At 36.1% G+C, this 27,740-nt stretch overlaps 2 protein-coding genes across 4 annotated transcripts in view; both read left to right on the top strand.

Moving 5' to 3' along the window:
• Nucleotides 1-27,740, top strand: part of LOC134851621 (GTP-binding protein 4-like) — a 501,193-nt gene that overhangs the window by 230,066 nt on the left and 243,387 nt on the right. Inside the window, exons 2-15 of one of the 3 annotated variants that reach the window (XM_063867778.1) lie at nt 6,379-6,441; nt 6,685-6,855; nt 8,222-8,325; nt 9,069-9,205; nt 9,875-9,938; nt 10,062-10,191; nt 11,264-11,521; nt 11,995-12,204; nt 12,542-12,610; nt 13,057-13,209; nt 13,502-13,611; nt 14,025-14,112; nt 14,451-14,648; nt 15,252-15,647. The exons of the other annotated variants lie outside the window; for them this stretch is intronic. Of the exons in view, the coding sequence (XP_063723848.1) occupies nt 6,388-6,441; nt 6,685-6,855; nt 8,222-8,325; nt 9,069-9,205; nt 9,875-9,938; nt 10,062-10,191; nt 11,264-11,521; nt 11,995-12,204; nt 12,542-12,610; nt 13,057-13,209; nt 13,502-13,611; nt 14,025-14,112; nt 14,451-14,648; nt 15,252-15,407 (1,902 nt within the window). The 5' untranslated portion in view covers nt 6,379-6,387 and the 3' untranslated portion in view covers nt 15,408-15,647. Of the gene's footprint in view, nt 1-6,378; nt 6,442-6,684; nt 6,856-8,221; nt 8,326-9,068; nt 9,206-9,874; nt 9,939-10,061; nt 10,192-11,263; nt 11,522-11,994; nt 12,205-12,541; nt 12,611-13,056; nt 13,210-13,501; nt 13,612-14,024; nt 14,113-14,450; nt 14,649-15,251; nt 15,648-27,740 lie in introns of those variants that run through there. 3 annotated transcript variants of the gene reach the window in all.
• Nucleotides 16,767-27,704, top strand: LOC134851620 (multiple PDZ domain protein-like). Its single transcript, XM_063867777.1, has 16 exons — nt 16,767-16,926; nt 17,260-17,556; nt 17,934-18,102; nt 18,331-18,502; nt 18,693-19,025; nt 21,117-21,245; nt 22,917-23,080; nt 23,369-23,491; nt 23,669-23,711; nt 23,798-23,854; nt 23,930-24,039; nt 24,236-24,383; nt 24,536-24,822; nt 26,128-26,161; nt 26,415-26,528; nt 26,895-27,704. Exons 1-16 carry the CDS (start codon nt 16,788-16,790, stop codon nt 27,108-27,110), a joined length of 2,535 nt encoding a protein of 844 aa, XP_063723847.1. The 5' UTR covers nt 16,767-16,787; the 3' UTR covers nt 27,111-27,704.

Here is a 27,740-nt window from a genome sequence, read left to right on the forward strand (position 1 = left end):
TTAGCCATCACCTTACCCTCATTCCCACAATACACCTTAAACACCTCCCACGACACTAACGAAACACGCAACTTCGTAGATGAATACGTTTTAATGCCCACTCTCTCTTGGACCTCATATTATCATTTTACTAACCCTCTTTGCTTACCATTATCTAACACTCACATCGATATAGAGCGAAATACGGACATGCTATATCGACTCACTACACCACTAACCGCTAGACAATTTACTTACGTTGGATATAAAAAATCACTAAAAACACACACTGCACCTAGAGCTAACGAATATACACTCGAATACTATGATCACAACATCATCAGAGCTAACCAAGATCAATTCTTAGACGACGATCGCTTCGCTAATCCACAAATTACCGAGAAATTTTTCATCAAGACACCATATATATTTACACTAAACATCTTCGACCGAAAGTTTGATAACATTATTTCAGAAGCACTAATAGACACACAAGCATACGAAAGTTTCAAAGAACGCTTCCAAATATTTTCTCTAACCTTTCATTTCCTTGCACCACACGAAAGAGATTTACACTGCTCACACGATATTATGTTGCGCACTAAACAAACCCACACATATAGTTATTATCGCTTCATCCAAAATCACTTTGACCTACACACACCCTCTAGACAACCACACCATCGTTTTCAATTCATTAATTCCAAATACACTTCACCATTTTTCCTAAATTTCACATACTGTATTAAAGATACTAACCTTCATGGTATTCTTCGTAATTATGACCCCATAACCCAAATGTACATCTTCTGTCCCATCACCAAGACCTTCAACGCCGAAGAATCCCGACCCTTCCTTCTCCCGCACGAGTTTGTACAACCTATAGAAATCCCAATTTTAGAATTCATCCACAACACTAAATTCAATCACAAATTATATAATCTAATCCAAAACACACCTTATGAGTTTGCAGTTGGCACTGAAGAACTAACCACTATTAAGGCACTTCAATTGCTTTGGCCACTGCTTCAAACTAAAAATATCATCCGCATCTTAGCTAAACTACTAACAACTTCAGAACTAATTCATGACATCTTCCCCCACGGTTTTTTCCCCGACGACTAACAGGTAAGTATGAATTAAATGAATATAACTAACTAATTGAAATATTAAAAAAAACTCACCATACTTTATCCATGTTTTCCTTAGATTTTTAGCCTTCATCCGACGATCACCTACAAAAACCACAAAAAAACAAATAAAGATCGCAAATTTCATCAAACAGACTTCAACAATTCTATTAATCTCTTACACTTATAAATTTATAAATTTAATACCAATGCAGTAAATTCATTTCTAAAATTTTCCCCACAAGCAGTAAATTTAATTATGATGAAAATTTGTAACTTAAAATTCCCCCATAACTAGCAGTAAATTTCCAAATTCTATGCAGTAAATTAATAAAATGCAATTGCAGTACTAACCTTTTGATATTCTCATTTATTCGCACAGAAATTCTATCCACACTCGCACAGCTCGCCCACGAAGAATTGTTTAAAATAATGAATTTCAGTTTCAAGTTTTCACACTCAACAAATCTAACATATAATAACATGTTTCAAACTTTCCTTTAACCCGGTTGGAAAGGAATCATATACTAAACAAAACTAACCAACGCAGCTTACTAAATACCACAAATCATAGAATAACAGCATGACTAAGAAAAGGAAACCAACGGTACCCAAACCGGATTAACCCAGTTTAAAACTGGATAATTTATTCTTTTGAAGACTATTATAAAGTCTAAGAAAGAAATAATAAAACACAAAAAAGTCGAAAGACAAACCCATACCACAAACAATTTGATTTTTGAAAAAAGGACACAACCAACAAAACATAAGAAAAACCACAACAAACCCAACATAAAACGTTGTCACATAACAGGACCCCTCACAAAAACCGCATGAAATCATACTCCCACTCCTGGCCTAACCCACCAGGAAGGACGTCCTGAGCATGCTCTATAGCCGGCCTAACCCACCGCGCTACATCCACGCTTTGTGACCACACCACTATTTTTAATAAGAGCTACTCAAGTGTGAGTAACTCTTCAAAATAACCGAACTAAAACAAAAAGCTTTTGTGAAAACAACTAACTAAAATCATAATTAAAAAATATTAAACTAATAAATGTTTTATAAAATGTAAATTACATTATGCAATACATAGATCAGAATACAACACCAAGGACGAACATCTAAAGACAAAACGACCCCACTACGCTCGAGAGAGAATGGCCAACCACAATCGATATGCCACTCACAATCACAACTCAAAGGATTTAGAGTACGACTTGACTTCGCAGAAAAGGACTTCATTGAACTAGACCAATGACCACCTCGATGTTCAAGTATACGTACAGATCCGAGTAACCAGGCATCCCCTCCATGCACAATCTCCACGCCATTCCCAAACTAAATCAGACACAAAAAAGTTCTCCACGCAGAACAGAAAAACCTGACATAGCAAACCATTCTGAAATCAGATTTGAGTTTGTTGCAAAGACTTAGTCGTTGTCACTAGACGACTCAACGTCTTATGTCTCTAACTCCAGCTTCCTGGAACTTCTTTAACAAAAAGAAAACAGAAGAAATAAGATGTTCGCCAAACACCAACGTCCATCATCCATCCTTCGAATTGCAGAAGAACTATTCTAAAAAACTCTGTAAAACCCGGATGGGTGGAACCTGATCTAAACTACATTTTATGATTGGATAATTTAGATATTTTACCAATGTAAAGTATTTAATATTAACCAATCATGATCCATCTAACTAACAACCCACTTATTTGTAAGTGCCGAAGTTACTTGTAATTTCAGCACCAGAGAGATTTGAATTTAACTTAGAAATTAGTTGGACTCTCCCGAGCACTTCAGCAACCGCAATAAACCAGTATACCCTAGATCTATTGAGCCTAGCAGAGACTAGTTAAACAACCTGAGACTAGATAGTATAAGAGTAAGATTAGGATCGGTATTAGACTAAGAAGTTGCACGAATCTATCCGGCCGAAAATAAGATAGCGTGACGAGCAGACGGTGTACCCTATCCGAAATTACTCTATGAGTTAACCAACTCGGACATAACTCAATATCTTTCTTTTACGTCGGCTTTTACTTTGATTTTTTCCTTCAAAAAGGCAGAAAAGTTGTTCACACTCCAATTTGATTTTTTTGTGGTTTGAATTTTGATTATTGTTTTCAAATTCAACTCCAATTCATTTGCCGAAAGAAATCAAATACGCTCTCAAATCACGAAAATGGGGAAACGGCGCAAAAAAATTGCAATTAATTTAGTTTCGAAATTGATTTATTTTCCAGAGTTTTTTGCAGAACAAAAATTACATTGATCCAGTTTTCTTAGTTTTTTTTTCGAGAAAAGAGTCAAACATAAAAAAAGTTTAAATTCAAAGAGGTTTAACCTGGTATAATTTTTCTCCGAAGTCCGTTAGTTGAAAAATGAAAAATCTGTTCAATCAATTTTGTTTTGCTTGATTTTATTGACACTTTTCAACTGCTGGTTGACAATATTTATCACAGGTGTTGTTGCGGAGGCCAGAGTTGAAATCCGGGGTGGCTTTCTCGTAGAGCCATTTCGGATAAGGTACACCGTCCGTATCTTATTTTCGGACGTATAGGTTCGTGCAACTTCTTAGTCTAAAACCAATGCTAATCTTACTCCTATATTTCCAGGTCTCAATAGATCTAGTATATACTGATATTGTTGCGAGGTTTAGAATCATCAAAGAGCAACTGTTTGTTAAGTTAAAATTATTCTTCCCTGGCTGAAACTATAAATGTTTTCAGCCTTACAATTTATTGTAAGTTTTAGTCGTGGATCAAGATTGGTTAGTTCTAATTAATTTACAGAGGTAATTATCAAGAAACTAATTGGATATAATAAATACTTGTTTTGAACTGGTTCCAGTATAGCTGAATTATCGAAAGTTGCTCATGCGCCAATACAAATAGTTTATCAATGCCCGCTAAAAATCACTAGAAAAAATGATGAAATTTCGTTCATATAGAATAAAACAGCTAATAAGTTAAGATGAACATTTAAAATCATCTAATAGCGACGGTCAATTCACTTTCATGCAATGCAAGTTAGCAAGATTTCGTATGGATTTTTGCGCTAGATTTGATCAGCTATATTCGTGTAAGAGTAGTGAAGTCAAGGGGCAATGGATCGGTAGTTAATTATGGGACCAGTGATCTGGAAGTCAAAGTTTCGGTATTTTTTGAATTTCATTTTCTTAGGCCTTAATTCTGTATTTTCTTGTATTTGTTGCTACTTGCCGTTTTTACTTGTTTGTGAAATGTGCCTCCGTATTTGAATTGATTTTTTTTGCAACTTGTTGTTTTTTTTAAATGGGGAAAATGTACATATTTGGGGAAAAGTTTTCCCTTCACGAACAACTACACGAGTTTGATCGACTATCATTATAGATATTTGTAGATCATGGGTTTACAAGTTCTGATGTGCACTAAACATTATTATTTTTGTTGGTTGAGCTTACGGATGTTAATTGATTGTTCCGACCATTGAAAATGGTGAGGAACTTTGTATTCGGGTGTGTTTTAGTTTTTTTCCACGCAAAATCAGCTTAAAATAATCATCGAAATGGATCGAGTGATATACCAAGTTAAAGTCTTTCAGTCATGATTCGAACAAAATATTTAAAAAAATTCAAAAAAGTATCCCAGTGTTGAGAAAAATTGGTTTGAAATGTTTGATTCTCTGTTCAATTTCGAGCGAGTAAAGCTATCGAATAACGTTCGTTATATAAAAGTTTACTTTTAATGATACTAGTGAAGAAAACTAGTTTCGGATGAATATTTTATTTTGCTTCCTTGGCAAAATTGTTTTCTAAAAGAAAATAAGTTTTTTTAGCAGAAAATTCAAATTTTTTTTCATTTCAAATTTTTTTTATTTTGTTTGTCATTCTTTTCTTTGAAGACTCTCAAATCACGCCACGCTCTAAAACCGACACAAATTTGAAGAAAAGAGACGAAAAATAAACATTTGTTTTTTATGAATATGGTCGGAACATTCTGTGCTACAGCAACTGGTCATCCTTGTTTTACAAATACGCTTTTCAGAATTAATTTTATAACGTGATTATATAAATATGGCTGCTTTTTCTGCGGTTCAATTATACCTTATTAGAAATAAGACATGACTGCTTTTCTGGAATTGAATTATACCTAAATAGAAATATGGCTGCTTTTCTGGGTTTCAATATAGATCAATGGATCTATATTGAAGCACTTTTTACTAAGTTTTCTCCGTTTTTTCAGATGTGATGTTTTCTAATAATCGTTCAAGCAGCCCGTTATCTGATGAGAAAATAAACGAAATCTCACAAAAGCTACTAGCGGAAGCCGAATCCACTTTCTCGGACGTCTTATCTCCCTTCGAGAAACCACCGAAGAAGCGACCTCTTGACCCCTGGGTCAGCCTTCAGAAATTATTGAAACAACTTCAGACTCACCATCCTGCTATTCAAGTTTCAGTTGGTGCCTCGATTGGATTTTCAGCTACCTTTTTGTTGCGAAAATTCACCCAAACTTTCGCCCTAGTTTTGGGCTGCGGTGCTGTTGTACTTGTCGTTTGGCATAATATTTTGCAATTGGAAAACACTCGAAGAAAGTCGAAAAGAGCTTCATCATTGATTTCACAGATGGCCGATAAAAGTGAGCAGTTAGCGCAAAAGTTGGCGGATAACATCGAAAAAGTGATGAGCGAAAAGAGACGAAAGAAGGAGACAAGTTTAGACAGAGCGTTTAATTTCGTCCACTCGAATAGATTTTTTATGAATGGTGCTTTAGGCGGCGCTGGCGTTTGCTTTGTGATCAGTTAAACTTTCAATTTTGAAGATAAAATTGTTATATTTATCTGTTAATAAATTATATTTTGAAAGAATATATTTTTTTTGAATTGTTTGATTGCGATTCCAACATAGGAAAGTTTTGATATCTTTTTATGGCATGTTTGTAAGAAAATACTCTTTTCTGGTTGACTGAATATTCTTGCTGAGAGCTAAGTTAGCATCATCATCCTAGACCGCTTAAGAATGGGGGATGTTAATTTGATGCGGACGCTGAAAGCTAGATATTATTATAATTATTATAAAGGCTTCACATCAAAAGATTGAAAGGATTTCGCGCCAAAAATGTGGAATCTTGATTGCATATGAAGGTGTGTATCCCAGTTGGTAAATCGTACTTACTTGGGCGCGCCAGATGAATGTTGGTTCGCAGCAGGTCAGAGAGACCAGCTGTCTAGCGACATAATGCTTGTTTCAAGATCTTAATCTTAATTTCTCTGCCTTTTTCAGTTTAGTCATGGCTGCTTCTTTGTACAATTTCAAGAAGATATCTGTGGTGCCGTTGGCCAAGGTCAATTTAAATCTTAATTAATGTTAATAATTTTTCCGTGTAATAATTTATCTACTGTGCAAAATTGAGGTCGGCTGGAAATTTTTTTTTTGTGCATGGTTTTTTTAAATCTGTGTCTCTATGTTAACTTTAATTTATTTTTTTTATATGTTAAATAGGTTCAATGAAAATTCCTTTTCCCAGAATTGAATATGAATTGGCGTGGTCCAGAGATGAAAATCCAATGATTGATTTCTGTTTCAGGATTTTGTGGATTTTACATTGTCGAAGACACAGCGTAAGACTCCCACAGAAGTGCATCGTCATTTCAAGATCTCGAGGATCAGAGGCTTCTACCACCGCAAAATCAAGTACACGCAACAGAACTTCCACGATCGAATCACTATGGTGCTGGACCAGTTTCCGAAGCTAAACGTGAGTTCATTTCTAGGTGTTAACTAATTATACTGTCTGTGGTAGTGAAGAGTCTAAATCTCTGCTTCTCAATCAAAAGGTCTGTGGTTCGAGGCTCATCATGATCCGTGCTCGTTGCTTCAGAGTGAATCAAAGTTAGCCTTGCCAGCCCAGAAAAATAACGTAAACAAGAAGAATGTAATTCTTAACAAGGCGGGCATTAGCGGATCTCTGTAAAGAGCTGAATAATTGGCCGTTTCTCAACTATATATGGTCTTAACTATCAATTTTTTTTTACTTAACTGTATTTTATGGCGAGGATGGTGTAGCATTTTTGAGAGATGATTAAAGCCAAACATATCTGAGCTTTTAGATTAGTAAAAATAATTATGGTTTCTGCGATTCGCGTAGGATCTGTGAAAGGCTATCAGTCCTGTCGAAGGGTTGTCCGTTTCTATTATATAGCAGTGATATGTCATAAGCATGTGAAAAGCTCAAATTGTGACCATCGTGTGGTCATACATGAGTTTTCTTATCTCGAACTGTCAAGATTCGAGCATGAACCAGAAAATATTAATTCGGTATCTCAACAGCCAATAAATCAATATCAGTTGCAAGAACTTTTTCATCGCACTTTTTCACTAATTCGATGAAAAACGAAGCAGGTTCTCATAACAAGTTTTTTAAATGTAGTCTGAGAATCTCTTCTCATACAAAAATTCCGAAGCTAAATTAAAAAAAAATTGAAACAAAGTTGGCAATACAAATTTTGACACATTATGTTTGCGATTATGCTATACATTGTGCTATAAGTTAAGTGTTTTGTGCTACAGTTTTTTAGGAAATCAGTTCGTTGCATTCATTTTAACCAGTGCGAATATCAGTGCTCTAAAAGCCAGTGATTTTTTAAAATGCCGTGGCTGATCAAGTTCATTCTGAATAGTTAAACTTTTTTAAGAGTAATGAACGTAATTAGTATCTTATATCGGTCTTGATGTTTTTTTTCTTTTTTCAGATTTCTTTTGATTTCTTTCTTAGTTCAGCTCATTGCCTTGTTAAAAGTAAGCCAAACTCCACTATTGAACAGCAAAAGTGTAAAGGTCACGAAAAACTTGAGCGACATCTAATTTCGAAATTGGAATTTGATTATCAGGCTTCCCAACAAAATAAAAGTTTACCAAATGATGATCCAGTTTTCTGTAATTGTGTAAGTTTTATCGAAGAAAGGTCAAACATAAATTGTTTGTGAAATTCAAAGAGACTTAAGGGCATATATTTTTCCTTTGAAGTTCGCAATTTTTTTGTTTTTTTTTCTGGTTCCTTGCACTCATTACTTTTTTCCAATCGTCGGGTGGCTATATTCCTGGTGTTCACTTGTGTGTTTCAGGACATCCACCCGTTTTACTCAGACTTGATCAACATTCTCTACGACAAGGACCATTACAAACTAGCACTCGGACAACTCAGCACGGCCAGAAACCTCATTGCAAAGTAAGGCTCCATTTACTCGTTCAGTAATCTCCTTAAAAAATACGCATAGGTTTTAATTTTGGACGTCTCCCGGGCCATGATCAGTAGCGTGCCGAGGGGGGGGGGTTTGTGTCGACAGCCCAAACCTCAATTCTGGTTGCCAAATGTTTCCAAAATGTTCCCCCTTCGGTATAACTTTACGATATCCATTTTTGGCTGGCCAACGTCAAAATATTTCTAAAAACGCCTTTGGCGCCAATATAACTAAATTTGAGGGCGGAGAAAATTTTTGACAAAATAGGGTCTTTAGAGTATTTTCGGAGAGCTTCGAAAACCAAATTGGTCGCCCTAAAAAAAAGGTCGGCAAAATTTTTTGAAAAACCGCCTAGAAAAATTTCTGCGGACGCCACTGGTCATGATAATTTTCTTTGACGTCATTTGCCGACTGTTGTTAGAAGCTGAATAAATGTTTTTAAAATTTCAATACAACCACAACAGAAAAACGGAGATTAAATAAAAGAAAGGTCACTGGGCTCACACAATTGAGTGGCTATCACGAGAAATGCCCGCCGTTTGTTAAGCGTCAATGGTCTACTTGAAGACACTTATTTAGGTCGTGATATATATTTTTTTTTTCTAGAAGATATTTGAATTCAAAGAGCGTTAAGTTGATATATTTTTTCTTCGGATTCCTTGTTTTTTCTACTTTTTTTTTACTTACACTGTCCGTTGGCTATGTTCTATTTGGGGCTTTGCAATTTCAGTGTGGGTCGAGACTACGTGCGACTAATGAAGTACGGAGACTCTCTCTACAGATGCAAGCAGTTGAAGAGGGCGGCACTGGGCAGGATGGTGAACATCGTCAGGAAACAGGCCTCCAGTCTCCAGTACCTCGAACAAGGTCAGTCAAGGTCATGCCATGTCATAACATATCAAAGTCTAAATATTTTGTTATTAAAACTATATTCAGTTGCACTATACGATCAGACGTGTAGTGGATCGCAAGATCTCGTTGTCTGTCCTCTCCAAAGTTTGTTGCAGTGTAATTTGATTCAAAACTTTCCTGGAGTATTAAATTCTTTCCTAAAGTAAATAAATTACTGAAATTACATTGATCAGTCGGTCCGGACGCAAGGTTTCCCGATGTAATCCGGACCCTCAAGGTGGGAACGGAAAAATGGATGTGAGTCCTCCCTCCCCCGGGATAGCACTGCGGTAAGTAATTATAGAAAGCTTACGCCATTGTCCCACGAACAAGTTCAGTTCACCCTAGGGCATCGCTCGTCAGTTTTTTATTTTCCTAAACCTTCCTATTACCTCATTGAATTTTTGACAACTAAATTGAGTGACAAAGAAACAATTCTGCTGGTAAAATGCATCATGGTTATTTTGATTAGTTCGTCCTGCTGTTTGTTTATTGCTGGCTTTTATTGTCATTGCAAATGAAGGTTTAATGATGCCGTGAATCCAAGTTGAAGAATTTGTGATCTGGAGCCATGTTTAATGAGATGTTTAATGCTGAATGAGATATTAGACATGAATTTTGAGCCGAATATATTTTTTGTTTTAGTGAGACAACATTTGTCCAGATTGCCATCAATTGATCCAAACACGAGAACAATTCTCATCTGTGGGTGAGTAAGTTCCGTCCTTGAAAGCATTTTTTCCCTGTCTCCTTCAAACACAGATCACAAACCGAAGTTCTTATAATTGTGCGCGTTTCTGGATGAGCGATTGCTGTATTATAAGTTGTTTAGTTTTCCGAATGTGGGAAAGTCTAGTTTCATCAACAAGATCACAAGAGTGGACGCCGAAGTGCAGCCATATGCATTCACTACCAAGTCACTCTACGTGGGACACACAGACTACAAATACCTCAGATGGCAGGTAACATATTCATTATTACCCATGTAAGAAAGCGATCGTAGTGTCATACTATCTCCCGGTGGTACCTTGGTCATAACGAATTCAAACTTCTTAGCGTCTCCGGCACACTTAGCCTGAAGGTGGTGAATACGCCTGGGACGGCAAATGTCCTAGGTTTGAATCTGACCAGGGCCTTTTTTTTGAAAAAAAAAAAACGAAATATTGTGTTTCAAATGAAATTGTCGGCCTATTATTTGTCTGCTTCTTTTTTGCCCACCTAATTGTCACATCTTAGAAATGTTATATTTTGCTGTGGGCAATTTTCATTGTAGTTGCTTTCAGTGTTTTGATTTACTCAAGCAATTTGATATTTTACTTACCTTGACTTCGTATTTCCTTTTTTGTTGTTGTTTTTTGTTTCGCTAGAAATTTTAGTTCGGCCACATTATTTAGGCATAAATTTTATCGGCTTAGTGAACCAATTTGTGGGTTGTTTCAAAGGAAACTCAATTTTTATGCTCCCCTTCGGATCGCGCAAAATGCTAATAGTAATAGAAATTACAGTTCAAAGTTTTTCATGACTCAAAAGTGTTTTCGGTTCTGTTGGTATTTACCAAGTTTTGTCGGCTCAGTTGCCACTCGATAATTGTTTATGAATTTTCATGTAACGCCGTCGATTGTGTTTTTGGACTATCATAACAAGCAACATTCTAAAGTTTTTGTAATTGTTTTTTTTTCGAACTTTTGTTTCGATTTTTGGGACTCAGTGAAAACACTTCCTTTTCTGTCTGCTAGCTTGCAATGTCATTTTTTTGTGGTATCGGGTCTGTGTATGAGTTTATAAGTGGATTCGATATTTAATGGATTGTGGCAACATTTGACGAAAATTTTCCATAAATCTGGAAATTATCGCAGATTTTTGACTGCCATTTTTAAGCCTATTTTGTATAGTTAGTGACGAAGCTCGGATTGGCCTCTGTGTCAAATCAGAATTGCAAAATTTAGCATTAGATGTTTTTCTTTACTTTATTCATTACTCGCCCTTAATTTAGGCTGAGCGGTAAGATATTCTATGTTGATGGTTCTTCTTTAGGTTATCGACACACCTGGAATTCTGGATCACCCCCTTGAAGAGAGAAACACAATTGAAATGCAGGCCATAACAGCACTGGCACATCTCAAAGCCATAGTTCTATTTGTACTGGACATTAGTGAACTATGTAACTACAGCATAGAACAGCAGTTGGCTCTTTTTGATAATATTAAGCCACTGTTTGTGAATAAGCCTTTGATGGTGGTCTACAACAAGATTGACGTGGTTCAACTAGACGAACTTCCTCTTGAGAAAAAGGTAGGCGTTTGAACTTTCCGCTTAGATATTGATTTGCAAATTTCTGGCTTATGCTGTAAAAAAATTTCGAATCGAAACAACTGACTTAAGTTGAACCTAAATTTTGCTGCGGCTAATAATTGTTAATTCGCAATATATTAACACTAGCAATGGAAAAATTCATACGACTTTTCCGAACGCTCTTAAATTATAATGAAGGTTTAACATGGAATGTGGTTGGACCTATGCCTTAAGCATAAATATTTATTGATTCCTATGAGAAGATTGTCTGACTCTTAATCACTGATTGCCTTGAAAACTCATGCTGTTTAATAATTAATTGCTTAAAGTAAATCCTTTTTGGCATTTGAATTGCTTGAAAAATATCGGAAAAAAAAGAACTGAAAAATTTGAAAAAGATGGGAAAGTATAGTTTTCGCTCTTATCATCGAAGTTTGAAAAACTGGAGGTCTAATTCTGGTTATGTTATCCAGGCTCTAATAGACAAATTCCAGAAAGAGAACACCTGTCTGTTTGGAGAGATGTCCACTCTGACGGGACAGGGCGTGATGGGAGTTAGAAACAAGGCCTGTGACTCCCTCTTGGCCTTCAGAGTCGAGTCCAAACTGAACAGTGGGGGCAAGAAGGCTGAGGATATTCTGAGCAGATTGCATGTTGCAGTGCCTAAGAAGAGAGACGACAAGGTTGGTTTGTTTGATGAAAAATTGTAATTCAAAAACAAGTGGAATTTTCAACAGTTTCTTCTGATTAGTGTTGTTCGAATGCATTGGATGAGTTGAATATATTTATTGACGCTTTTCATTTGTATTTGTATTTTATGAATTTTTCTGAAATTGTTACGGTTATCGATTGATCGGACGTATGATCGAGGTCGTTGTCTTACTTGATATACGCAATGTGATGAGTTAACAACATGGTATTTGAACTTTTGCTAAGTTGGCTCAAAGAATTCAGAAAAATGTTTCTAATATAATATTGTATATATATTTGGAAAATTATAATTTAGTTTGGTTTGTTTAGGAACGGCCCATTTGTATTCCTGAAGCAGTACTAAACCGAGAGGTGAAAATGGACACCGAGAAAGTTCTGGTAAGTTAAAATTTTCTGAAGCAATATTGAAATATATTGACAGTTTATTTTCGCGCAAGCGAAGCGTAAGTGTAGGGCATAAACCTTCTCAAATCTAGCACCTGAATTGTTTCTTCGAATAGGATGCTCTGGTGCATCCGGGAACCTCATAAAGTAAAATTGCTGATTCGAAAAATTTAATCATATTTTTGGTTTCCCCAATTTTGATAAAATAATGAAATTAGTCATTGATTAGCGAGTTTTCATTACCCATTACCCAAACATAGTTCGGATCTTGGCAACTTTTCCTTTCCTATGGTACTTATTAACTAATTTACACCTCTCTAAAAGACTTATCCATGAACCAGCATATGCGAAGTCGATGCCTTGCTGCGAATTTCCCCTCCCCTTGATAAAAATTGGGGGAATAGATAAAAAATACTCCAGGTTTCATATTTTGTGTGTAGTCCAAACACAAGCAAGTGGAGGAGGGAGCGGACTTCAAACTGGACTTGAGGGCGGAGTGGATTGCAGTGAAGCCAGAGGAGAGATATGACCCCATTCCGGAGATACTCAACGGACACAATGTTGCCGACTTTGTCGATCCAAACATCAAGCAGGTCAGCCGACAAACAGAACAATGCCCTGTTTCTTGTTGTTTATACGCTTATATGCATGCAAACTGATTAGAAAAGTTAGATGAACGAATTTATCTGATTTTACGTAAAGTGGCAGTGTAACGAATCATTTTGTACCTTTTTAAAGAGTTCAGATGATTAAATAGAAAACCATGTCACGAACGCTAAATTGAATTCTTATTGGGTAATTTGAAAACAAAATGATTGAACATATCGGGTTTATGATGTTTGTTTGCAATCCTGCAATAAATGAAGAGTAAATTTTTTCTCCCAGAAACTGGAGGCTCTGTTGCAAGAGGAGAGAATGCGAGAGGAGGCAGGCTTCTACCTCCCAGCACCCCCAGAGGACGATGAAACTCAGGAGATCAGAAGAACTGCCGATCTGTGAGTAATGGTATTATACTATTTACTAATATTCTCTACTGCCGTTTTCATCTTACTAGATTAATTTTACGGTGCATTTATTGAATTTACGAAGCTGTATATGAGAATAAAAAGTGTCAGTGTTTGGGTAATCAAAAGGACACGCCTATTTTCATGATAATTTGACAGCGTGAATACAAAATTCAGGTGGGTGGTTGAAGCTCATACTAATATCGAAAAGTGGAGCATCATTTAATGATAACATGTGGGAAACAAACATTTAAGAGAAAAATGTTTTTTTTTGTTAGCGAAAGTGTGGCTGAATTTTGCTGTAATGCCTTTTTTAGCAGCATGGTTTGGGACAAGAATGAGTGGCTTAATTTAGTAAAAGTTTCTGCAAATTGAGTTGAAGTTGAGGACTGTTTTGTGTGCAGAGTGCGAGTGGAGAGGTACCACAGAATGATGGAGGGCAGATCTAAGAGGAAACACAAGAACCAGATCATGCCCAGGACTTCCATCACTGTAAGTAGCAGAAGAGAAGTTTATTTTAATGTTTATTTATACTGAGCAATTGAGTGTAAGTAGAGTGAAGCTCAAATCATTCCACTGATACAAGCGTCACACTAAATGTTAATCTCAAGGGAAAACTGATTACATTCAACACTCTCACCTCCTAAGTAACCATAAATGGTCTTCGTAAAAACCAAAAAATAATAATGATAGATGTGGGACACTTGTGTGGAATGATATAGCACATTCAAGAAGACCCCCCCTAAGCTAGTGATTTTCGAGTAATGCTGAATACTCAGAAATTTGCTTTAACGAAATACATTTTAAAAGTGTGGCTTTTTTCTGTGCAGCACAAAATGTCGGATATCCGCAAGAGGGCGAGGGTTGACGGACTGGACGAGGAGCCGATGTTGAAGAGGGCGAGGAGCATGAGCAAGAGCAGAACTAGACTCCCAGCTGCAGTTGACAAGTCAGAGAGTAGAGGCAGAAGCACAACCAGGTCTCTGTCCAGGACTCCCAGGGACAAGAGTGGGATGCGCGATGAAACTGTGAGTAGTAAAAGGTCTCTATTCTGGTCTTGATTTCAATCAACTTTTTGATTGGTGTCACTGATTTTTACTATTTTACGGGGTATCTTTAAACAAGGCTATCGTTGGCTTTATGGCTGTTCTACCATGACCTAAATTGCAAATAAAAAAATTAGTGTTTGACCAAAATCATCAACAAGATCTGAAGACGTCATTTTTTTGAAAAGGAAACTTATTTTGAAAACTCCCCTCCCCTCGTGAAAATTCTAGATCTGCTCCAGCTCAGAACAAAAGGGGAAAATAGACCTAATCAAGGGTACAGAATGTTCTGACCACAGTTTCTCAAAAGGGTTTATATTGAATTTGTTGGCAGTATCTTTGCGGAATCACGATTGAAAGGGCTTGAGTATTATAGTACACTCGTTCACCTACAAATTAAGCTAACTATTAGATATTTACTGTTACCGGAAAAACTCCAACCGAGGTCTTGGTCACCTTAATGGGATAGTTGAAGAAAGCAATAATACTCTTTGAACATGATGGTGTTTTTGTCGAACTGCTGTTGGCGTTTCTTTCCTTGTAGAGACCTGTAATTGGTTCTGATCGTTTTTTTTTTTCATGTAGGCGGTGCAGAAGGTGAGGATGATGGCTAAGAAAACTCAGATGAAAAAGTTCGGACAGGACTCGAGGAAGGGAGAGTCAGACAGACACATCTACAACCTCAAACCCAAACATCTCCTGGCTGGGAAGAGGAGCAAGGGCAAGACCAGGAGTCGATAAGTGGGATCCGCGAACTTAATTCCAGTTATGAGTTGGCTGGTGAAAACATGTGCAGATCGTCGAACTTCAATTGCAGTGTTGTTGTCGCTGATTTTGAAATATTTAATGTTGTTATCGCTCTCTAGAAATGATTCATTGCGTCATCGGTGATTGGATCAGTTGAGTTGACTTGTCTCTAGATGTTGATTTGATTTTGAATATGCCTCCTCTTGAATTGAAATGACTCCCAGATTCTTGAAAGCCTTCTCTTTTTTTTCTACAAGATTTCTTATAGATTCTGAGAAATTCTCATTTTTTTCAGATCGTCAAAAAACAATCATGTTTACTTTTGGGATAAATTTAGCCATGAGAAAAACTGTTATGATATCCTTTTCAAAACAATCGCTCTATAGTTTGCGTGAATCTTGAGTTGCAAGAATTTTTTTAGGTTATAAATGTGTTAAAATACTAAAATGGAAGAGAACGACGAACGAAACTGGTCAGTACGAAAAATAGTATCGTCGATGGGTGCCCAGGTGAACCCAGAAACGGGTTCGAATCCCAGACACTCCAGTACTTCAGAAACAGTCCAAGACGGGATCAAATGTGTTTCAACTTTTCTCGATCAAATTAAAGAACAGCCTCCCGCCGCACAAGTGGGAGCGGGTGCTGTTTGTGGATTTATAAATGGGTATATTTTCAAGAAAATGGCGAGGGTGACTTTAATAGGAGCTGGAGGAGGTCTGCTTGTGTTGGCAGTTGCACAGAATCAAGGATACCTCAAAGTCAATAGGTCAAATCTGAAATCGGATATGTCAGCCTGGATGAATAAAGTTCAAACCAAGTTTCACTCTCTGATGCAAAGAGAAACCCTTTCGGATGAGTCAGTTATTGTTTTCTACGAGAGATTTTCACCACTTGTATTCAGTTTTGTAACCAGACACTGCCTGTTTTTGTCCGGAACGTCGGGAGGATTTTTACTTTCTCTTGCAGTTTGAGTGTACGGACTCTTTGGACTCTTTGAAAATAGTTTAATCTATTAGAAATTACGAATTAAATTTTTTCCACTAGTTTTTTCTGTTGAGATAAATGCACTATGAATTGAAAAAAAATATTAAAATAGGCTTTGTGCTCCTAGAGTTGTGTGATGGTTGCTTCGAAGCTGTTTGATTGAAAAATGGCTGATGGATTTTTGTGATGGTTGCTTCGAAGCTGTTTGATTGAAAAATGGCTGATGCAAGAGTTATAAGATTTTTGAAATGTGCAGTTTCAATTTATAAAATCATTGGTGTAATTTTATTCGTTATGTTCATTTCCAAACAGAAACAACAGACAACACCTTTTAACAGTAATTCCAGAGTTTAAATATTTTTCAGATCTTAATGGGCAGTAGCGTTAACGATGTCCGAAAATAATTACGAATCCTTTACATTCATAGACAGCGATTGCAATTCAACTTCAGATCTAGACCCAAATAGAGAGCTGAACGAAAAAGTCACTCACCTTCATTTAGTTCTGAAATTCTACTTCTCGCCTTTAGGTACAAGTGTCATTAATGGGTCCTCATTTTACAAATTATAGATAGTTAATTAAGTGTTGACAAAACCCAATGAATTTTCTTTTTCTTGGATCTAGAAATTGTTTTAGCAAGCACAGAAGATGACACTTATTTTTTCAACTTAAATTTTTTGACATAGAATACATGTTGTCATAAACATGTACTCTACAATACAGTTCATGTCAGAAACATTCTCAAATTTTCAGTCTAAAATTTCTCGCTTATGATGCAAACCATGTTTTTTTCTATGTAATGCATTCCTTAAATGGTTTTTATAGGGGCCTGTTTATCATACTTGTACCTACCTACCTATAGAGCAACAGCATGTGATTTATCTGCTTAATTTGTACAGAGGCAATGGCAATCTGAACTACCTTTGTCTTCATTTAAGTTCGCTTGTAGACACTGTGTCCAAAAGATGTCTTCTGAAATGTCTGCTCCCTTTCGTCCCGAAAAAGCACGTGCAACACTATCATAAACTGGTGGCCGATTTGTTCAACGGTTTGACCTTGGAACGAATTCATAATGTGCAGTTTGGATATTTGAGGCACATAGATTCTTCGTATAAGAAGAGAGAAAAGGACCACTCGTTGGACGAGCTACGGAAAGCATGTTAGTTAGTTTTAGTTAACGGGCTGATTTAAAGTTAACTCGTCGCAAAATTACTATGAAAATCAAACTTTTGAGATGACGCCAGAAAAATGAGAGCATTCTGAGCAATATTATTAGAATTTCAGTTGAGACTACTGAAAATTGGTTGTTCTGGCTTGCTGGTGTTCGCTTATAGAATTCAGATTTGTTGTTTGCTTGACTTTTATATTAGTAACTAGATATAGTTTGGAAACAATTTATTTTTTTAAAATTATTTATCACAACATAAAAGCAAGGAATGAAGACATAAAATGAAACATCATATGTTTTCGCAGCGAAAAAGCCACTTTTTTGTCTTATTGGTGACTTAAAATTGTCAACATTTATTGATATTTTAGTGGGGTTGTCAGGTAGCTCAAAACCAAATCCAGTGCACAAATCCGACATCAATTTAGCAGAGCTAAGGGACCAACAGAATAAAAACACATCACAGCATAATCTGCAGATACCCTCGATTAACAATCAACACGTGTCCTCACAATCACTGCCATCGCCCGTTCTTTCAGGGTAAGACTGTCTGTTTGGTATGAATCTTATGGGCCAAAATTTTGCATAGATATTGGTTGTTGAGATATTCAGAAAACTATTATTTTAAAATAAGACCAAAAAAATTTTCAATCAAATATTTTTAATTATACTCAAAATTTGTTTTAAAAAAAGTTAATGATATATTGAAGTTTATATTTAATGAAATAATATATTTAGTAGTATTTGTTAAATAGGAGACTTTTTTAGGCCATTGAATGAAGCCAGAGGAATATCGTCGCCGGCTAAATCTGCGTCGACTAAGATGACATCATTCAAGGAGGAGGAGTTCGACATAGAGGTGAAGAGGAAGTTCAATCAGGCATATGGCTTCAGAATCAAAGGAGGAACGGATACAAAGGAATCCATTTTTGTCGAAGAGGTAAATTGATATCCAAAATCACATTCTTCCGAGTCAGAACGCTGCTCATACTGTAACATTGATGGCAATTAACAAGTTCAGTGCTGTTTTTCGAGAGGTTGATTGAAGTTTTTAAAATGATTGGTTCAAAACTAGCATTCTTAGCATGATGCTTTGAAGAACTAAACACGAGTTATATATCTAATTTTAGATTGGGTCAGGATCACAAGCTGAAAAAGCAGGTCTAAAGTGTCTGGACCAAGTTAAAAGTATCAATGGACAATCTCTGAATAATTTTACAAACAAAGAAGCCTCCAAACTGATTCGCTCTAACAAGAAACTAAAAATGAAAATACTACGAAAGCTTCCGCCGTCTACGAGTGTAGGGACAGATAATGCTCTTGAATACGATGAACCCGATGTGGATATTGTGCCACGAGAAACAGAATTGAGTAGTCAGAAGCCAGACTTGATTTGGGTCGACAAAAATGGAGATGTTATTGCTGATGCAGAAGAACGGTTTCGGAATGCACAGATAATCAAGGTTGGTTATAAGTTGCAGTAGATAAAATTTCTTGACTTATCTCCGTGCAATCTGCCCGGCATTTTCTGCTAATGTTTCTGTGCGATTTCGTTGCTAATTTTCGTTTTGTTTCACTTTTCGTCTGATTTTTTTCGAATCGGTTATTGGGTTGATCAAAAAAGTATCTTGATATCAAAAGAACTTGATGGCGATGTATTGCGTTCTCTGAAACTCGAAACTTTGAAAAAAATGTTGGATTTTTGGTCTATTTAGTTCATCACACTAGCAAGTTTAAGCGAGAGTAGTGTTATAGTACGACTATTCTTTGTTTCCAACCTAAGTCGAAACTATTGGTGTCACTTTTGGAGCATATTTACGGCTTTTTTATAGCATGTGATTTGAAATTCGATTCGTAATAAGGTTTTTTATTAACCCCCGACCCAGCTCCCACTGTTCCCGGCCCAGCTCCCACTGTACCTTGGACCTTTCATTTCGTGGGGGAGAGAGTCTTCATCCATTTTATCGCAGCCAGTCCCACCTTGAGGAGGCGGATGACACTAGGACCCCTCCAACCACGATCGAAGCGGGATTCGAACCCACGACCTTTTTGCTAGAGGCCGCGTGTCTTACCCTGTCGGCTACGTTTGCTCTTAGTAATGAGTTAACACAGTTGATGCATTTTTCATTTATCAGATGAGCCAAAAAAAGGTATTTTTTCAAACCAGTACAATAATGAGAACTTGATTTCAATTTTTTTCCAACTCCATATATCTCGCAATGATTTTGAAATGCATAATTTATAAGAAAATTTTTGGTTTTATGCTTCCGAATTTATTACATGCAAAGTTAGTGTGGATTTTTATATTGCTAATTTTTACTAGTTTTGCCTGTTTGTTAAATTTTTAATTTTTACATGCAAAATTGGGTCTATTTGTTTTTGGTGCCGGTTTTGCTGCATGGAATTGGCAATTTGTTAGCTTATGTAGCTGCTTTATTTGTGGCTAGTGTTTGCTAATTATCAGGTTACGTCGTGCTATAACGAGGACAGGGGACTATAAATCTCGTAGTATCGATTCAGCCATAGCAAAGTTTTATTTTTCAGTTTTTTTTTAGTTACACTAGCTATCAGCGTAGTTTATAACTACAAACCTTCTTTTTTTTCTAACCTCAAAACTCGCAAATCAAAAGTTTTCATTGAAAGTCTTCACTTATATGGAAATTTCACTAACGTTGGAAATTGCATAGCATATGTTCTCTGCTTTATTTGTGGCTAATTTTTGTCATCAAAGAAGTGTCCGTGGTTAGTGTTTGAGTTTCACAATCGATAACTCGCACTAGGTCATAGGTTTTACTTTTTTTAAAACTAATTTGAGGCTTATTTATACTTTTTCTTATTGCATTAAATGTAGCCGCTTTTTGTCGTGTTCTCGCTAGTGCTTGACAAGTGAAGCTTCGCCTCTGTGTTCACTTTATGGGGCTATTTTTTGTCATTTTTCGGTAGTGTCATTTTTCGGCTCTGTGTTGAAACTTCTTAATATTTGTTGAATATGTTTGAATGTTTCATTATTTGGATTTGACAGCTAGGCAGGCTGGTTGATGGAGATGTGTCTAAACTATTCTTTTTCTAATTTTTATTTAAATCATTGATTGTTGGTTGCAGTTCTTCATGTTGGTGATGGTTTCTTCTATTACGATTTCATGGTGACAATCCAGATGTTGCTGCTGTATAAAATTGTTCGCCATGTATCTTCCCTGAGTAAGTTGACATCATGTATAATTTTTGTGACAAATTTCAATGACATTTTTGGTGATTTTCTAATTTATTTGTTAAAGCTATTAGGGTTCGATGCTGGAAATCGCCGAAAAAAAACACATTGATAAAAGAAGACATTGATATATCTGTTTTAAGAAGTTAACCTTTAAAATTTCAGTTTTCTGCTCACGCTTTCCTGTAGTGTCTGAGTCGCATATACAACTTAGCATATGTTTCCAACCTACACAACTGCCAGTCTACATTATGTACAACTTAGCATCCGGAACCAAATTGATACATTTTTGAAGCCAATTGTGTGATTTGCTAGCAAAACTGTTCTAGTTAAAACTCATTTCTAGGTGTTGTTAGTGCTGCCTTCCAAGCGTGGAGGTCTCGGCTTCCGAATCAGAGGCGGAGCTCAGTATGGCATCGGAATCTTCATTTCAAATGTACACCCTAACAGCATCGCAGCACGTCACAATCTCCAGGTACTTTTTTCTATTGATCTCAACTCACTCTAGATGTGGGCGGGCGGTAAGTTTTCTTTCAGCGAATCAACACAGGAAAATTTTAAAAAATAGTTATTTCACATAAGCGACTTAGCCAAGCACATCAATCGAACACTAATGTTATAATGTCATAATCTTAAGGAAGAGATGTTGTCAACCATCCTCTTTGTGGGCTTCATAGATTTCGTAAATTGCTGAGGTTTTTGTTCCGATCACTGAAAGGGAGGATTTTTGTCTTCTGGTGGTTTAAAGATCTTTTCCAATTCAAAATCAGATACCACAAATAATCATTGGACTGATTTGAGTTATATAGTGTCGATTTCTCTAGTGTTGATACAAAATTTTCTCTAGTGTCGAAAGAAAAACCGGTTTGAAATTTTTGATTTTCGTCTAATTTCTAGCGACGAATGCCGGCGCTTAATTTATGCTTAATATAGGCCGCTTACAATAGCCTAATTATGCTAAAATTCGAGAAAATTTTGTTTTTGGAGATGTTAAATGCCATTTAGGTTATCAACAACTTCAAAAATTCAAAAAAATTCAGCAAAAAAAAAATTTTGTTTTGATTTTTTTTGTTTAATTAGTCATTTTTCTTCAAAAACTGTTGTCCGGTTTGCCTTTATTGTTGTAACTCTCGAATATGCCTAAATTATATTTTTCTGACAGATCCTTTTACCACACCACGCAGAAAAAGCTACACTAATTGTATTAAAAAATTAGGTAGATTTTTAAAGACTATTGTCGGAACATTCTGTGCTACTTGCACAATAACCGGCTATTCTTGTTTTATTAAGAGTAATGAACGTAGTGAGTACTCTTATATAGGTCTTGCTGATTTTTTTTTCAGGAAAAAGTCTTAAAATTTGTTCACGCGCAATTTTGATTTTTCGCGGTTTCACTAGTGATTTCTTTTTAAGTTCAGTGCAATTCTATAGTTAAAAGGAAGGCAAACGTGATCGACTTCTAATTTCGAAAATGGAAATTAATTATCAGATTTCCCAGCGAAATGAAAGTTTTACCTATTGATCCAGTTTTCTCAATTTGGGTTAATTTTAACATAAAAGTGTCCATAATAAAATGTTTACAAATTCAAAGAGCTTTAAGGCCATCTATTTTTTTCCTCGAAATTCAAAAGTTGAAGATTTTTGAAAAAACAAGTCGTTTTTTTTTTCAGTTTCCTTGCGTTCATTACTCTTCCAAATGTTAATTGGTTGTTTAGTTTTTTGAAATTTTTTATGCGAAAATACAGGTACCACGACGAAGAGTGATGTATCATATTCAAGTCCTAAAGTAGCGATTTGAGCGAAATTCACAATTTTCCGAAAACTTTTCTCAGTTTCGAGTAAATGCTTGAAACTGTTGATTTTTTCATCTTATTTCGGGCAAATAAATTGAGGGCAAAGCTCATTTTCAGTTTATATTAGTAAGCTTAATTTTTTTCTTCAAGTCGTGAATACTTATTTTTACTCCAGTAAACTTAGTTTTCAAATTTTCTTTATTCCTTCTTGGGAATAAAGAATTTTTCGATTTTTTTTCAGATCCTGTCGTAACAACGCGAACAAAAAATCACACAATTGGAAAAAAAAGCTTTTTTTATTGTGGTCGGAACTGTGTGTTCTACTTGCATAGCAACCGGCTATCCTTGTTTAGTTCGGGGATCAGATTCTTGCTGTGAACAATGAGAACCTGATGAGAGCGACTCATGAGAAGGCGATTGAACTCATTTCTATGGACAAAGTGGTCCTCATGTCCATAAGGAGAGTGGGCTGCATACCCGAACTCGCCAAGAGAGCCAATACAAGCAACAATTTAAGGCAAGGAAGATTTTAGAGGTTGATAAAAAATGGGATTCCAGTTGAAAACCAGTCTGGTGTTTGGAATCTGGGGAATAACCTTAATTATATATTTGAACATGCAGATAACTCGACAGATAAGCTGGATGGCTCAAGCAAAGTTCACATTGTTTATAAGTTTTATTATATCGTTATAGATTTACCTAAAATAGTTTTGTTTGACCCTTTTTTTATTAGTACCCTGTTGTTCTTGCAAGTAGTTTCATAGCTGTTATCTTTCTTTGCGTAATCACTGAAGTTTTTATTCAGGTTCAGACAGCTCTCGGGTCAAGCGAGGAGTCAAATTGGTAGTAGGAATGAAGCGCCAACTGGAAGCAATAATAGAAACGAGAGTGGGGCAATCGACAGGTCACAGTTGCATTCATCAATGTCGTGAGTATAATTTACTAAGTACAGTTTTCGTAGCACTTCGCTTATCTGGTTAAAAGATGAAACGTTGGTGTACTGCTAGGTTTCATTATTTATCGTGGATGAGGAGTGCAAGTGTAGGTGAAATTTAACGCAGAGTTTTTGCTTACACTGAATGAGAATATTGTTTTTTTTTGTCAGGAATCTACTTGTGGACAGTGACCGTGGCTCAGACTTCAAATCTGTGAGAACTATTAAAATATCAACTTTATGATTTATTTTAGAAAATATTTATAATTTATGGTCAATAATAATAAAATTGCTTTTCAGTTGACCTCTACCGATGTTCCCATTTTAAGTCGGAACACTTCGCCTGCTACTGCTTCGGTAAATTATTTAAACGCGAAATATTTTATTTAGATAGTATTCTAGTTTCAATTTCATTTCTTGTACCTGTTCTAGAGCATTGAAGACATTGAATCTGGAAGACGTCATAGGTCGACTAGACAGCTGGCTTCTAGTAGAGTTAGTCCCTACAGAAATATCGAGAGGCAGGAAACATTAACTAACAGGTGTGTTCAAGGAAACTTAGATTTTGGCATTCCCTAGCTTAAGAACTTCGCCAACTGAACACGTTGTTAATGGACAAATCTTACAATTTAACTGCAAGTTTAATCATATACTGTTTGAAAGATTTAACCTATAACCATTTTGTACTCGAAATGAAAACATTGATTGGAACGCGTTGTTTTTTTTTGTTTGGAACAGGTTTTCGAAATCCACTTTGGCAATCAGCAGAGATTATCAAGATGAAGAGGAATCGGAGGATGAGTTCCTAGTTGAACAGAGAAGACAGCCACCTCCAACTCAGATGCGACTAGTACCACGAAGTCCACGAAGAAGTGATTCACCCAAGGTTACATACACTGGAATTTAAAAAAATCGATGATTATTTAGGATGCGAAAAGCTATAGATGCAACAATTTAATTAACTTTCAACACACAGAAACGGTTGGACGAGTTCATAAGGCTAAATAGACAATGATAACTAACGATGGGATTTTTTAGTTCGTGAGCCGAGGACATCATTCCTCGTTGTCATTGGCCGACCTGAACAACTCGGACTCTCCGGAACCCCGAATCATTTCTTCATCCTATGACGACGAAGATGACTCACTCTCACACCAACCCAAATACCACTACTCATCTATGGGTCTGCAAAGAACGAAGTCGAGGAGTAACTCCAATCTAGGTCTGCCGAATCAGTTATTGAGTGCAGATGAAGAAAAGAGAGTGAACGGAAAAGGTGTTCACAGGCAAACTACAAAAACATCACGAGATGTTTTCATTCCTCCGTTAGTAGTCTCAACAGCTTCTAGTCTTTTCTATAGGAGAGTTAAATAATATAATCTTTTTACAATTTTACACTAGTGATCAGTGTTGTGTATTATTACGAACCTTCTTTTTTTCTAACCTAACTCACAAATAAATGTGTTCACTTATTTGGAAATTTCACTGTAGCAGTGGAAATTGCATAGCATATGTTCTTTGCTTTATTTGTGGCTAGTGTCATTAAAGAAGCGTCCGTGGCTGAGTGGTTAGTGTGTGAGATTCACAATCTCTAGCTCGTAGGAGGTCGTAATCCGAGACGTATCCAATTGTTTATTTGTTTGAGGCTTATTTCTTTTTTCTTATTGCACTTTATAGAGCTGCTTTTTGTCGAATTCTCGTGTTTGCAAAGCGCAGCTTCGCCTCTGTATCGAAAATTCTTAATTTTTGTTGATTACGTTTGAATGTTTCATTATTTGTATTTGACAGCAGGCTTATTGTTCCGACTTTCGATACGAAAGTAACGGAATATTTGTGCTCGGGGTGGGTTTTTTTTTTCTTCAGACATATTTCGACTTTTTAACTAGCCATTTTTGACGGAATTTTTTTATATCATTCAAAAGGTATTGTTGTCCTGAGCTTACATTTGAAAAGATATTTCACCTGTGATCATTTTTCGTAAAGTTATGAGGGTTTAAAGATTGCCATTTTGACCAATTTGGGACAATTAACGCGCAATATAATTCGCGCTCTATTAACGCGTAAGCGGAGATTTAATCCGTCTTATAAATCGTTCCAAATTGTTTGAACGAAGCTTATTTGCCATAATTGATTTGTTACAAGGAACGAAATCTATCTTTTTGTACTTTATATGGCGTGTGGGGGGATGATTTTCATAAAAAATTTCAAATTTTAGAGAAAAAAAATTTCATTTTACTTTATTACATTTAGTTTTTTTGATGTATTACTGCTGCTCAATAAACCCTAAAAGGCAGTCGGAACATTCAGGGCTTCGCCCTGATACGAGCAGTCTTGTTTCTAATTTTTATTATTGCACTTTATAGAGCCGCTTTTTGTCGTGTTCTCGCAAATGTTTGCGAAGCCAAACTTCACCTCTGTGTCAAATTAAAGATCTTAGAAGCTTGGTAGTAAAAAAAGCCGCCCGAATATCGATTCTCGTGTAAATTTGACTTGGTGCCTTTTCTCATTTTGGTGATCCATGTTTTTCTCGGAAAAAATAACGAAATGGCCATGGTTATGAAACTTAGTGGTTCCAAAATCTTTTCACAAGAATTTTAATCCAACCATAATTGTCTCATGTTTCTTTTTAGGTTATCTGAACGGGAGCTACAGGAAGAGAAATTGGTTCGTAACCATTACGTTATATCCACCAGTTCTTGTCAATTTCGATAAGAGTGAAAAAGTAATCCTCAATTTAATGATGGAGAATAGTGAAAGCAAGTGATCTTGCAGTTGATTTTTTGACATTCGGGCAAAGAGCAACAAGTTTTGCATTGAGAAACCTAGAAAACCAATTCAAAATTTAGGAAAAAAAGTTCGAGGAAAAAAGAAAGCCCGATATGAATGTAATGAACTAATTTAGTGTGTTGTGTTGCAGCCTGAGCGCAGTTGTAGGCGGATAAGGGTGGAGAAGGTAGCTGGTCGCTTGGGATTGGCAATTGAGGGAGGGGCTGACACTCACTTGCAACTGCCCACAATTATCAAAATTAAGGTGCGTGTTTCTATAATTTCAAAAAGGTTCAAAAGTTTTGACGAAAATTTTTATATGGCCAACTTGTTTGTATGGCCTTGATTTATATGGAAACTTGTTTGTAAATGCGGTTGCCGGAGATTTTAATTTTTCCAGAAATTTTTCGTTAGGGATCAATCAATATCTTCAAGACCCACTTATCATGCTTGTACCAAATAATTACGTACTTCATTTCTATTGTGATGGCTGAAATGTGATGAATTTCAATCGTCATTTTCTATTAATCAGTTTCTAAAGTCAAAAGTGGCTGCGATTTTTAATCATTTTAAAACATCACTAAGTTATTAAATGACTCTTTTTTACACCGAATTTGTCAATTGATTTTAGCCCGACAGCTGTGCATGGTTCAATGATGAGCTAAAAGTGGGAATGCGTATTCTGGAAGTGAACAACAAACCCCTCTATGGACTAACACACGCAGAGTGTGGGAAGAAGATTGCCCAGAGCTTTCAAGCTAATTTTAGAGACTGCATCGAATTTTTAGTGGAGGGAAATGACGACCACGAAAACGAACAGCAATATGAAAATTCTATGGACTACTAAACAAAAAGGAACTTAATTAACCCGATTAGAGGAAGCTTCAAATATCCACAGAATTAGGCAGAAAGTCAATTAAAGGTGGAATAATACGATGGAATTCAGATAAATTGACTAAATTACGGATATTCACTCTTGAAAAATTACAGAAAAAGTTAGAGCGTGAAATCTTATTAGAGAGAAAAAAAGTTACCGATGAACTCAAACTCCAGTGGAGTTCCGAAAGTAAAGGAATGTGATACTCCGAAACGATCGACGATGCAAACGATAGCTTTACTTGTGACTTGACACAACCAAAAAGTTGAGATTTACAGCCTTTATTTTTTTCATATCAGCTCACCCATTCATAGCGTTATTTTCTGTGAACTGGATCCATAAATTCAAATCAAGACGAAAACAAAGCAGACTGAAAACTCTTTTTTAAATTTGTGTGAGGTGTTTTTCATATCAACATTTGATAATCAGCCAATTAATGTTTCATGTATTTTTCATGTTATTGAGTTTAGTAATTGTTCAACAGTTGTAGATTCTGTCTAGATTTTTTCCTGTTTTGATAGTTTATTTCTAAATCTGCGTTTTTTAATTATTTAGTTATGTTAGTTATGGTTTATTTGTTACAATGAATTGTTGAATTTG

The sequence above is a fragment of the Symsagittifera roscoffensis genome, chromosome 7 (assembly GCF_963678635.1).
Source record: "Symsagittifera roscoffensis chromosome 7, txSymRosc1.1, whole genome shotgun sequence".
Classification (NCBI taxonomy): Eukaryota; Metazoa; Xenacoelomorpha; order Acoela; family Convolutidae; genus Symsagittifera; species Symsagittifera roscoffensis.